The sequence below is a fragment of the Vipera ursinii genome (assembly GCF_947247035.1).
Source record: "Vipera ursinii genome assembly, chromosome: 17".
Classification (NCBI taxonomy): domain Eukaryota; kingdom Metazoa; phylum Chordata; class Lepidosauria; order Squamata; family Viperidae; genus Vipera; species Vipera ursinii.
Genome location: NC_139530.1, coordinates 3,764,454 through 3,777,340, shown reverse-complemented (window position 1 = coordinate 3,777,340; position 12,887 = coordinate 3,764,454). Strand labels below are relative to the sequence as shown.

At 46.5% G+C, this 12,887-nt stretch overlaps 1 protein-coding gene across 1 annotated transcript; it reads right to left on the bottom strand.

The window, feature by feature from the left end:
• Positions 1-191: 191 nt before the first annotated feature.
• On the bottom strand, positions 192-12,728 carry SLC25A33 (solute carrier family 25 member 33). The gene is made up of 7 exons (XM_083375607.1): positions 12,614-12,728; positions 4,520-4,699; positions 3,019-3,096; positions 2,256-2,356; positions 1,971-2,037; positions 1,462-1,742; positions 192-877 (listed from the first exon to the last, which is right to left on the bottom strand). The coding sequence occupies exons 1-7, from the start codon at positions 12,664-12,666 to the stop codon at positions 675-677; spliced, it is 963 nt and encodes a 320-aa protein (XP_083231733.1). The 5' UTR covers positions 12,667-12,728; the 3' UTR covers positions 192-674.
• Between the last annotated feature and the right edge of the window lie 159 nt (positions 12,729-12,887).

The window sequence follows — 12,887 nt, the reverse complement described above, 5'->3', positions numbered from 1 at the left end:
TCTCCTATATAAAACAAGTAAGAAAGGCACAAAGTTTTATATTGTTGGCTTCTACTGTACCCCAGTCTGATCATGTCAGGTGAAAAATAAATTCAGTATATAAATATGTAGGCTGTGCAATGGCGTTCCAATCTGACTTTCATCAGAAATTCCCCTGTAGAAAATAAATAGAAAACCTTAGACTGATGCATCCCAACCAATTTCCACGCCCCTCTGAACATTTCACAGGAAGTGGCATATTTTCCCCCCCCAAGAAGCATCTCCCAATCACAGAATTGCAACTTTCCACGATTAAAAAAAAAACAAAAAACCACGAGCGTATAAAAGAAGAGGCTGTCCACAGAAATTAAATAGCATAATTTAATTTAGTCATTCTCTTAATTTTTGAACCTTGTCTCGTTTAAGTTAAAAAAAAAAACAACCCTACTAACATACGTACCTTTAAAAACGAAAGACGCTGGAAGGGAAATTGCACAGAAAAAGGGGTGGGGTGGGGGTGTAGAGGGGAGAAATGCCCCTTCCTCAAAAGGGGAAAAAAATAACATCCAGCAAAACAGACTCTCCCGTTTCAAAGGTTTTTTTTTTTCCTTTCCCTAGTCTGTTGTGCGAACAGTCCCACAATCGTAGTGCTATTTTGTTTTGTTACTGGCTGCATGTGGTCTGGCTTCGGACGGCTACTTAACCTGCTCTTCTAGCAGATACACGATCAATTCGTAGGTGGACAGGACGATAGCCGTATTTGGGATCTGCCTCATAAGCTGGGCAAAGAGTCCGCGGTAAAAAGCAAAATATCCTTCCTCTTGGAATATCAGCCGGGCCGTCTGGATGAACGACTGGTATTTGGTTCCTTCCTCGCGTAGCCTCGTCCGGATGACCTCTGGGGACAGAGAGAGGCCTGTGTTCAAATTCAGCCCGGAATTTTTTTGGCAGGCGGGGCATCCAAGAATCTATAAAAATCTGGCAGGCTAATGGAAGTCTCCCACCGTTGCAATGCCAAATTTAGAAGGGGGAGGTGGAGGGGGGAAAACAAGATTCCAAACCCAGAAAAGATCTAAAAACTTATCAAGCCTCGTTAAGCACCTCGCAAAGTTACTTTAAAGCAGAGTTTTCAACCAAATTCGCTTAACTTCTGCTGCCCTTGAATTTATCAAAACGGGGCATGCTGAATTTTTGGCCACGCTGGCACATTTAACACGTCTGCATTCTGCCCGATTTAATTTCCCCCCGCCCGCTGCCTTTCTGCGGGAAAGTGTGCAGTTGTCCCGTTTTCTCTCGCAAAGGAACGCTGCTGGGAGGAATTCCCAGAGCAAGGTGCGCTCGGGACGATAAGGACTAGAAACTTGGGATTTTCACAACAAGCGGAGGCAAATTCCTCAAAGCCTGGCTTTTCTTGGGTGATATTTTGCCAGGCCGGGGGAGGTTGAGATATCTGGGTGGGGGGGGGAAAAAACAACCCCTTACCGTGTGGGTAAGCGATACACGACGCACATCCTTTGGAAATGGCGGCGGCAACCGTGATGCCGAGGAAATTGGTGGAATGCTTCTCCGGGTTTCCGGTGAAAGGAGACAGGGCGGGATCTTTTAAGAGCTGCTTCAGTCTCTCATAAACAGCAAAGCAGATGATGGTCTCGGAGATGCCGGCGTAGGAGGCGGTGAGGCCCCGGTAAAAACCCCGGATGCCCTCGGAGCGGTAAACGTACCTGGCGCACTGCAGCGTGTTCATTTGCTTTGAGCCGCGGACTCTAGCCGACAGAAATGGAAGAGCGAACGAGTAGTTGGCTTCGCTAGATTTTAAAATAGCTCGCCTGGCGCTTACAACTAGTTAGTAAAATATATTTCAAAGCAGGAATACATCCCGTTCGCATCTAAAACTTTAAGGCTCCAGGGCTGCAGGTTTCAACGTCAGCAGCTTTCAGGTGGGTGGACTTCAACTCCCAGAATACCCCCCCAGCGGTGCTCCTCCCCCTTACCTTTTTTCTAGCTGCATCCTGGTTTTCACCATCCAGATGGGATTCATCAGGGAATTCGTCACAAAAGCTGGAGGAGAGCAAGGAAAACCAGCAAAAAAAAGAGAAAAAAGATGGGGTCAGCCCTTTATACAGCCCGGTGAACACAGGTTCCCCCCCCCCCACTGAATGTCGCAGCCTGGCCTCGAAATATAATTTTCACCCTCAAAAGGTGGCATGTTGCTCGGTCCAGCTGGACAAATACGAGCCAAGCCAGACTTGCCACACACCTGGGACAGGTGAACCAACCTGCGGAAGCTGCTGAGCAGATATGGACGATGTTGCTGTTGGGTACAAAGACGTGGTTGAATTGCTCCTTCGCCCGGGAATAACAGGCAAAATAAACAGCCCTGCAAAGAGGCAAAACAAATTTACGGGGAGTCCTTGCCTTGCGCCGCCAATTTTTTGTCGTTATGCGAGACATTTGTTAAATTAGGGTTTGCCCCGTTGTACCACCTTCCTTGCCACAGTTACTATTATCACAAGGCTACGCTCTAATACTATTATATAACAATGTATATTTGCCTGTCAGGAGGTTGCAAAAGGAGATCAAGTGGACCCACCCCCGCAGGACACTGCGACCGTCATAAATAGGAGTCGGTTTGGATCACCTGACCGTGGAGATGCTGCAAGTGTGAAAAAGGGTGACAAGTCCCTCTTTTTCAGTGCTCTTGTTAACTTTGGATGGTCACGAAACGAATGAATAAGTTGAAGACTAGCTGCAATACCAATTGCAAACTCCAGGGGACCGAAGCAGCACTTTTCCCCCAGTTCAATAGCTACCGTAATTTTTTTTCCCCCAATCGCCAACAGAGGAGGTTATATTTCACTTCCATTTCTGCCTTTAAAACCAAGGAGGATCTAAGTAGCAATCCTCACATCCTTCACAATTATTCAGAAGACCAGAATTTCCCTCGGGCCCCCAAATCCCTGCACCCAGGAGCAAGCGAATCCTCTGGGGGCGGGAAGGAAAAAATGGGGAAAAAATTAAAAACTGCCGTTCAATTGGTACCTGGAGGGCGCGACTCCGACCAGATTGGGCCCCAGCCCACGGAAAAGTGACTTTGGACCCTCTTTTTCCAAAATGGACCTGAAAAACAAAACAAAGAAAGAAAGAAGGGGGGAGAGAGAGAGAGAGAAAAGGAGAAAATTCAGCAGATCTGTTCAAAGCAGTTGGCAATTAAGAAGGAGTTTTCCCCCTGATTGGGATTCTCTTCACTTTGCGTTTATTTTTCAGCCGTTCAGGGACTGGATAAAATTTTGCCCTTGGTTTTAAGCAAATCAGGCCGAGATGTGTCTCACACACACAGACACACACACACCCAAATCGGTCCCCAAACATTCGGGCGCTTGCTTTAGTCTCCTTCCGCTTGCCTGCTGAAAATTAAGAATTAATTGTGGTTTCGGAGCCGACACAGGAAACACAAACCCTGCATTGTGTTTACAAGTCCACAGCCACCTTCGGAGGAGACTTGTTAATTCCATTTTTCCGTGGGAACGGAGTTTTTTTTTTTTTTTTAAAGGGAAACAGGCCAGGACGAGGACAGCTTGGGCATTTTAAAGTAAAACTCGCAACTGTGGCGTTAAAAAAAACACTTGCTTTCGTTAAGACTTATTTATCCAAAGCCAGACCCACACACACACACACAAACACACACCCCTCTCTCTCCCTGCCTCCAGCCTCTCTGTGCTTACATAATGCGTGCAAACTCAGCAGAGAGGCTGCCAAGGTGTGTGGGTGGGGTGGGATATTTTTAAAACGCCAAGCAAGCTTTTTTTTTTTTTCCCTCCTCCTCCCCTGGCATTCCCTGAGAATGTTCCCTCTCTGAAAAATTACACCGAGAAGGCAACAAGGACAAGGACGATCTGCTGCTGAAAGCAAATATCATTTACTGGATATTGAAGATACGTGCAAACAAAGTTGCTCTTCTTGCTGATCTTTTGAATTGGTCAAACGCAAAATAAGGACGCCTTTTGTTTCCAAAAAAAAAAAAAAAAACAAACCACAAAACCTGTCGTTTTCTCTTAGGAAATCTTTTATTTGCGTTGATGCCTGTGTGTGTGTGTGTATGTTCGTATTGTTACTTTGACCCCATTCCAAAGATAAAATATTCTCCAAGGGTCCCGGTTTTCAAATTGCAATAAATTGGGGAGAAAAAAAATGATAATTCTGGGGTCCTCCACAACCTTTAAAAAATGGAAAGGGTCCCCGAGTGCAAAACGCTTAGGAATTTTTTTCTAACTTTTCCGATAAATTTTTCGAAAGGTTAAGATAGGAACCAGTGTTTCTCAAACGTGGCCGCTTTTAAGAGCCGCGGACTTCAACTCCCAGAATTCCTCAGCCAGCAATGCCTGAGACTGACAAACAATGATAAGAAATCTTTAGATATATGCGAAGAATATTATTATTAATAATAATAAGAAAAAGAAGAAGAAGTTGGAAGGGACCTTGGAGGTCATCTAGTCCAACCCCCTGCTCAGGCAGGAAACCCTATACCATTTCAGACACTCACTTCAACACTTGGAGGACACCTGGGGGCAGAGATGTGGGGCGGACCACGCCTTCACCGCTGAGCGTGCCCAGATGAATCTGTGGGTAGTAGACAGCCCGGAAAGCCAACTTTGAGGACTGAAGCCTTGTCTTGATCACTTCCAAAGGGCAGGTGAAAATGGCCCCCACCGTCCCTCCGCATCTGGCAAAGTTCAAAGTACCAAAAAAAGGAGGGGGGGGAGAGAAAAAAATCCAACATTAGGAGGAAAAAGAGAGAGAGAGGAGAAACCCCAACATATAACCTTCTGTTGCTTAAAAAAACAAACCTACTTTAAAATTCCAATTAAGCAGGCTAAGCTATTAAGACCAGGCTCACTTTGCGTGGTGCAGAATGTGCTGAAAGCTTGAGGTGAAAAGAGACAAAGCGTTAGGTTAGACCACCAGACCCAGCTAATTCACCAGTCTTTCCTCAACCGGGTGCAGTTTTTATGGATTAAGTCATCAAATCGATATAGCCGCCCCCCCCCGCCCCTAAGGAACTCTTCTATCTGCTAACACCCCCCTCACCCCCTCCTTCCTTCGCCATCTGGGTCTTAACAACCTTATTTATTAATGGTTTTATTGGCTGTGTTCCTATGATGGATGATTTTCATGTTTTTAATGCTTTTATGTTGTTAAGCCGCCCACTGGATACGAGATGGGTGGCAAATACATTTCATTTATGGATGGATGGATGGATGGATGGATGGATGGATAGGGGGAGAAAGAGGAAGAGAGAGAGAGAGAGAGAGATACCAGTAGGTAGGGTAGGGTAGGGTAGGGTGGGGAGAGAGAGAGAGAGACAGAGAGAGAGACAGAGATAATATAGAGATGATAGATAGATAGATAGATAGATAGATAGATAGATAGATAGATAGATAGATAGATAGTAGAAAGATTAGAGAGGGGATGGATGGATGGATAGATAGATAGATAGATAGATAGATAGATAGATAGATAGATAGATAGATTGATGGAGATAGATAGATAGATAGAAGGATGGAGAGATAGATAGATAGATAGATAGATAGATAGATAGATAGATAGATAGATAGATAGAGGATGGATGGAGAGGGAGAGAGAGAGAGGCAGGCAGGCTGATAAATTAAGCTTATCCTTCATCACTTTGCTTCCAATTTCATCCTGCACTCTCTTGATTCCACAAGGGTCTTAAGAGCCACACAAGATCATATTAAAAGTTCCCCCTCCAGGTCCTAAGTTGGCAAAGGTGCTTTCCCCCCCCCCTAAGTTGGGAAGAGAGTTCCCCACCCCCACCCCCGCATATAGTACATTGAAGTTTTTCAATTTCCAGAAAATAAGACAACCCCCCCATCAGACATTTCCCTTCCAGTAAATAAGAAATGGGGTGGGTGTTGCACCCCAAATCAAAGCTCAGCCATGGAGTTAGCAAACGTAGGGCATCTTCAGGACGGGCGGATCAACAGCTTCAAAAGAAATGACCATTTCCCCAATTGGGGGTGGGTGGGTGGGGGGAGATAACATTCCTGCTGTCTTTAGCACCCCCAGAGAGGCCACTGGGAGGCCATGTGAAAATCAGGCAGGAAAGGAAAGGAAAGAAAAAAAAGAAAGAAAGAAAAGGGGGGAGCCGTGGTTTTCCAGAAAAAGAAGAGGGGAAACAAAACACACACACACACACAAAAAGAACCACTTTTGCTGCACTGCGCTTCTCAGCTGGCTGCAAATGCCTTCTCTGCAAAGCGGCAGGGTTTCCCCAGATCACTCAAGAGGTTTGAGCTACGACTACATTAAGGACCAACTTTTGCTTGGATTTGGCAAACCGCCGCCCCAGCCCTCAGTTTCCCCCGCTGCAAAACAGCTAGGGAGGGATTCCCAAGACCTTCTCGCCCCACTTGCAAACTACAGGCTTGGGCGGTGGTGGCTGGGCAAGGCTAACAGTGATGGGCTAAAAAGAGAGAGCCCTGATCGTTTAGCCTGGGCGGCTACAGCAGTGCCCAGCCTCTCCAAGGAGGCTCCAGCGCAGGAATTGTGGCAGCTTGCGCCCAACCTCCCGCGAATTTGCCCCTTTCCAAAACCAGGCGGCGAAGCGGAGGCCTTCCCTTCGTGCGAGATCAGAGGGACGTCTCAAGCTGACATAATTTTTTTTTTTAAATGAAATGAAATTCGGCGCTGTTTGGGAGAAGAGCCCGCGGGCCCTGCAGTGGCCTTCCTAAAAAAAATAAAATAAAAGCTAAAGGTTAACCAGCCGCTCTGGTGTAATACAGCTGCTCTGGCAGAGCAAATATTTTCGTTGGCGCAGCCGGGCCTTGCACGCCGTTGCAAATCCCGATTGCTGCTGCCCTCTTTCAACAGAGTTGGAAATATCAACAACGCCGGATTGAACGGTGCAACCTCTAAACTGGGCTATAGGGTACCTGGTTCTGCCTAAAGCGGGTGCAGGAGCCCTGCCACTTCGGCCAGGACTACAACACCCCTCATCCCCCACCACAGGGCCCGGCTTAGCCGCTCGCTTTAGCAGTAGTGTTCCAAAATTTGAGGGGCTGCCGCAAAGGGTGTGTGTGTGTGTGTGTGTGTGTGTGTGTGTGAACCTATCCATCCAAAGCGCCCGAAGGCAGGACAAGAAGCAACGGATAGAAGCTAATCAAGGAGAGAAGCAACCTGGAACTAAGGAGAAATTTCCCGACGGGTGAGAAGAATTAACCAGTGGAACAACCTGGATGGATTTTGCACGGCTGAGGCTTTTTAACGAAGCTTGAAATCTCAACACGCTGGACAAAAGAATTTTTTTCTTTTCTTTGGACACCCTGGGGATTCTTGCTAAAATGTTTTTTTTTTTAAAGGAGAACGGTTTCCAGAAAGCCATTCACTCAGATTGCTCCGTTGAGCTTCCCTGTTCAGAGGCAGCCTATCTGTGAATAACTGCTAGGCCCCACCTTTGGCAGGTGGGATGCTTACAGTCCCCAACTTACAACCGTTGGTTTAGCGACTGTTCAAAGTTACGACGACACTGAAAATAGTGACCTACGACCGTTTTTCACACCGACGACGATTGCAGCGCGCGATCAAAATTCAGAAATGTTCGGCAACCGGTTCGTCTTTATGACAGTGGCAGAGTCCCGGGATCGTGGGCGATCTTGCTTTTTGCGACCTTCTGACAAGCAAAATCAATGGGGAAGCTCCATTGCGTATCCAAATGATGTGCAGAATCTTTTAAAACAGGGCTGGACAAAACTTCGCCCCCCCCCCTTTACATCCTGTGGACTTCAACTCCCAGAATTCCGCAGCCGTGGCTGTCTCAGGAATTCTGGGAGTTGAAGTCCATAGGATGTAAAGGGGCCGTAAACTTTGTCCGGCCCCGTTTTAAAAGATTTTGTGAATTAACTAGCAGTTTCAAAAAAAAAAAAAGATGCAAGCCTTCCCTGCCGGAAATGAATTAATGTTTAAGCCGTACCAAGCAAGTCGGTTTGTGTTTTTCCGCCAGTTGCATCTGCCAACCAGGAAAGAACAACTTGCAACAGCCCAACGTTTTCAAAGAAAAAAAAACATCTGAGGTTATATTCCCTATCATCACGTCTCATTATAAAATCTTTCCTGCCCAGATTAATGATTTTCAAATCTAATCATAGGCTGGGACATGGCAAGTCCAATGCACGCCTCTATGTTGACAAATACAGACTTGCCGGATTGCACAAAACACGTGTCGGGGTTGATCAACACTGCAGAGGTGTTGGGTTCACACATCCCATCATCCCCATCCTGCTGGTGGTTTAACCGTTGCAGCCAGAAAAATATTTCTGCTTGCATGTGATGGTCTGGTCCCAAGGAAGAAAGTTGAACCCATTGCTCAAAGCCACAGGCGTTTTCCAGATAAATGTTCTCCCACAAAAATGCAGTTGTGGATCACAACTTTCTACCCGAATAGAAAACCTGAAGTCACTGCAGGATATCCTTCCTGATAATTCTGCATTTTGTGTCAACCAGAAATGTTTTGCTCCAATTTGCACCAATCGTCTGTGCTGCAACGCTGGAAAATCCCACGTGTTCCATTGCTTAGATACCTTTTAAAAAGAGAAGCTGCTGGCTGATGCTAAAGAGATTTAATTTCCATTGTGCCATCGGCTTTCTAAGGAAGGAGAAAATAACGGCCCCACAAAAGAAGCCCTTATTTTACAAAGTTTGCACACCATTAATTCCGGCAAAGCTTTCACAAAAAAAGACAAACCCCCTGCAAAATAGAAACAAGACCGTTTCTAAGACTTTTACTTAACCAATGCTACTTGCCTCAAGCTACCGTTATCCCCCAAAGGGCAGGCAGAAGTTGAGAATCGCAGCAAGAGGAAAAAGAGAGAGAGATCGTGCCAGTGAGCCGAGCTACATTTCAGAACCATTCTGAGAACTTTGGCCTAGTTTGGGGAGGGGGGGGCGAAGGCATCACCAAATGCAAGTTGAGCGTCAAGGATTTGGCAAAGGAAAGGAAATCAAACGAGCGTTTCCCGTTGCTTCAGAGAACAATGGATTAAGTTGCAAAGACGTTGGCACGCTAAAAAGCTGGAAAAGGCCAAGGTTCCTTCTCCCAAACCAGGAGCCCTCTAAGAGTCTTGAGCTCAGCTCACAAACTCTGGTTTGTTTTAAGCACGCGACAGTCTAAAAGCTCAGCTCAGCGCTACAGTTTAGCCCCAGGCTTAAAAACTATCCTGGCTGGACTTCAAAGCATCAAGCCTTTAAAGGGTTCACCTCTAGCTAAAGAGGCTTTGCTGCCACTAAAGTCACTCCTTTGGAACAAGTTTTATACCAAGTTGATCTCCTTGCTCGATTTAAAGAGATCTGACTTGATGATCAGAGGTTCTCCTTCAGCAGACACTCAGAACACCCTGCAATCTTTCCTTCCCCAGGCCCCGTTAACGCTTTTCAGAACACAAATTTCTCAAGCCAATTTGGAGGGAACGGCCAGGAGGTGACCTTAAGGCCTCTCTTACGCAGCCAAGGAAGCCACGTGGGACAAAACAGCAGGGACGCAACCCTTTTCGGGACATTGTGTTTCAAAGGAAGGGAGAAATGCAATGATCAGGAGCTGGCGTATGGGTGTGTGCGTTTGTGGAACCATCGCCGCTTGAGCAGGAAAGAATAGATACAATCTTAGAAGGCCAAGGAACAGCGTGACACAATTTTAGAGGGACTTGCACTTCCAAGTTTGCTATTTACAAAAGGCCAGTGTGTGACTTGGGTCTCTGCCAACAGAGCGAGGGGTTTGCAATATATATATATATATATATATGTATGTATATATATATATATATATATATATATATATGTATATGTATATATATATATATATATATATATATATATATATATATATATATATATATATATATATATATATATAATGCTAGTCTCATAAAGTTCATCCACTAGGAAGGACAGCTGGCTCTGAAAAATCAGATGTATTATTGTTGTTATTGATTTAATCTTCGATTTGATCAGACTGAATCAAATCGAAGATTAAATCAATAACAACAATAATACATCTGATTTTTCAGATGTAAAAATAATACATCAGTTCAAGTCCTAACCAAGGACCTAAGAGCTATTAAGGTAACATCTAAGTATATAGGTATTATTATTATTATTATTATTATTATTATTATTATTATTATTATTATTATTATTATTATTATTAGTCCATGAGATGGTTTTCTCAGCACATCAGGACTCCCCCAAGGGAAAAAAAAGTTTAGATAAACTGCTAAGAAACCCTGCTTCTGGGTGGGAAGAAAGCCTTATCAAAGTTCCCCATTTCTCTCTCTCTCTTCCCCCCCCTGAAGTATTTTAGCAACAGGAAGTGCGAGAATGTAATAAACACCAGCTATATTATTGAGGGATTAAACCAAGAGTGGCCACTGGTGCCCAAAGACACATTTGGATAACAAAGATAGCAACAGGCCACCAGAAACACATCCTAATCTTTTAAGAAGCCTTTTCTATATGCCGGGACATCTGCGGATTCCATAATCTGCAGGTTTCATAATCTTACATGTAATTACATAATTATCTGCCCTTTAAGGTGGTGTCTATGACTCGGGTATATGACCCACAGTTATTCTCAGCGCCGTTCACCGTAGCTTAAGGCCCCTGGAGTAAAAAAATCCGATTTTTGACAGAGGAAGTTGAATTCCCGGCCGCGCCCCACCCCACCCACCCCCACAAAAAAAACCCCATCAATAAACACTACATATAACCTACTAGCAGAAAATCTCATGACTCTAATTATAGCTTGTCTGCTGAATCAGTTACTTCACCCCACACAGGCATGGTGGGTTATTTCGTCAAGTCGTCGCCCTTTGCACAACATCCTTGATTTTTTTTTAAAAAAAAAGTTGGGTTTTTTTTGTTGTTTCAGGGTGGGGCCTGCCTGGTCTGTTGTGTTATGCAAAGCAAGGAAATCTTTCTTGGAAGAAAGACGTCAAGGGGTGATCTATCGGCAATGACGCCATGTGGAGTTAAGGAATCTGATGCAATGGTGATCTACTAGGTCGGAGGCCATGTGGAGCTGAGGACCTATTGCAAAAGGGGGGGCTGAGCGCAGGGGTCGGTCCTGGCTCCTTCATAGCCCCTGGCAGCCAAAGGTAGACTGTTACTGTCCATGGGAGATCAGCAAATAAAGTGTGGAGGGGTGTGTACGTGTGTGTGTGTGTGTGTGTGTGTGTGTGTGTGTGGTGGGAACAGATGAGAAAGAAGGGCAAAGCAAAATATATCTGAGGGAACACCTGCTGCCGGCATCAAATGCCCTTCGCCCAGTGCGCTCCCACAGGGAGGGTCTGCTCAGGGTCCCGCCGGTAAGAGACTGCCGGCGGGCGACACCCAGGGATAGGGCCTTCTCGGTGGGAGCGCCTGCCCTCTGGAACCAGCTGCCGGTGGAGCTGAGAACTGCCCCCGACCTTCGATCATTCCGCCGGGGCCTGAAGACCTGGCTCTTTGAGCTCTCGGGCCCAGACTGAGGAGGAATTTTTAATTTGGGGTTCTTTTTAATTGACTACAGGGTTAATTTAATATTTTTTAATTTGGTTCTTAATTTTTGTATTTTGGATTTTTTAATTTCCTGTAAACCGCCCTGAGTCCTCAGGGAATAGGGCGGTATATAAATATAACTAAATAAATAAATAAATAAATAAATAAAATGGGGAGGGAGGGGGAGGATTAACCTGAAAAGGAGAATGGAGGGTGGGAATTCTCAATGAAAGGGGGAAAGGAGGAGGGGATGAAAGAAAGGGGGCGAAAAAGGGAGGAGACAAAAAGAGGGCAAAATGGGGGCAAGAAGGGATGAATGGGGAAGGGGAGAAATGATGAATGGGGGTGTGAGAAGGGAAGAGAGAAATTATGAATTAGGGGTGGGAAGGGGGGGAATTATGAATGGGGGATGAGAAGGGGGGAATTATGAATTGGGGGGTGGGAAGGGGGAAAATTATGAATGGGGGGTGGGAAGGGGGTGAATTATGAATGGGGGATGAGAAGGGGGGAATTATGAATTGGGGGGTGGGAAGGGGGAAAATTATGAATGGGAGGTGGGAAGGGGGGGAATTATGAATGGGGGATGAGAAGGGGGAAATTATGAATGAGGATGGGAAGGGGGGGAATTATGAATTGGGGGGTGGGAAGGGGGGAAATTATGAATGGGGGTGGGAAGGGGGGAAATTATGAATGGGGGTGGGAAGGGGGAATTATGAGGGGGTGGGAAGGGGGGAAATTATGAATGGGGGGTGGGAAGGGGGGAAATTATGAATGGGGGTGGGAAGGGGGAATTATGAGGGGGTGGGAAGGGGGGAAATTATGAATGAGGATGGGAAGGGGGGAATTATGAATGGGGGATGAGAAAGGGGGGAATTATGAATTGGGGGGGTGGGAAGGGAAAAAAATTATGAATGGGGGATGGGAAGGGGGAGAATTATGAATGGGGGATGAGAAGGGGGAAATTATGAATGAGGATGGGAAGGGGGAGAATTATGAATGGGGGATGAGAAAGGGGGGGAATTGTGAATGGGGGGTGGGCAGGGGAGAAAAGCATGAATGGGGCAGAGGAGGGAGGCGGCGCACGACTCACCCCCCGGCGAACAGATGAAGCAGCGTGCTCTTCTCCGCCGAGACCCCGGCCATGCCCGCCCCCCAAGCCGCCCTCCGTCCTTCCCGGCGCGGCGCTGCGCTGCCAACTGCCAAACTCCGGAATAGCCGGCCCCGCGATCGCTTTGCTCGCCACTGCGCCTGCGCCGCCGTCACGCGATGCCGGCGCCGGGCTCCACGTGCGGAGCGGGCCAACCACGAGGCCGGCGGAGGCGCGAGGGGGGAGAGCGATGACGCGCGGGGGGCGCCGCGGGACG

What these genes read in the sequence shown, in the direction of transcription:
- SLC25A33 (XM_083375607.1), bottom strand. Translation starts at nt 12,666, where the DNA reads ATGGCCGGGGTCTCGGCGGAGAAGAGCACGCTGCTTCATCTGTTCGCC. An exon ending in GGTGTCCTCCAAGTGTTGAA is followed by an intron (nt 3,097 to 4,519) that starts GTGAGTGTCTGA and finishes TTTGTTTTTCAG; the next exon opens with GTCCATTTTGGAAAAAGAGG. An exon ending in GTCGGAGTCGCGCCCTCCAG is followed by an intron (nt 2,357 to 3,018) that starts GTACCAATTGAA and finishes GCCTCTTTGCAG; the next exon opens with GGCTGTTTATTTTGCCTGTT.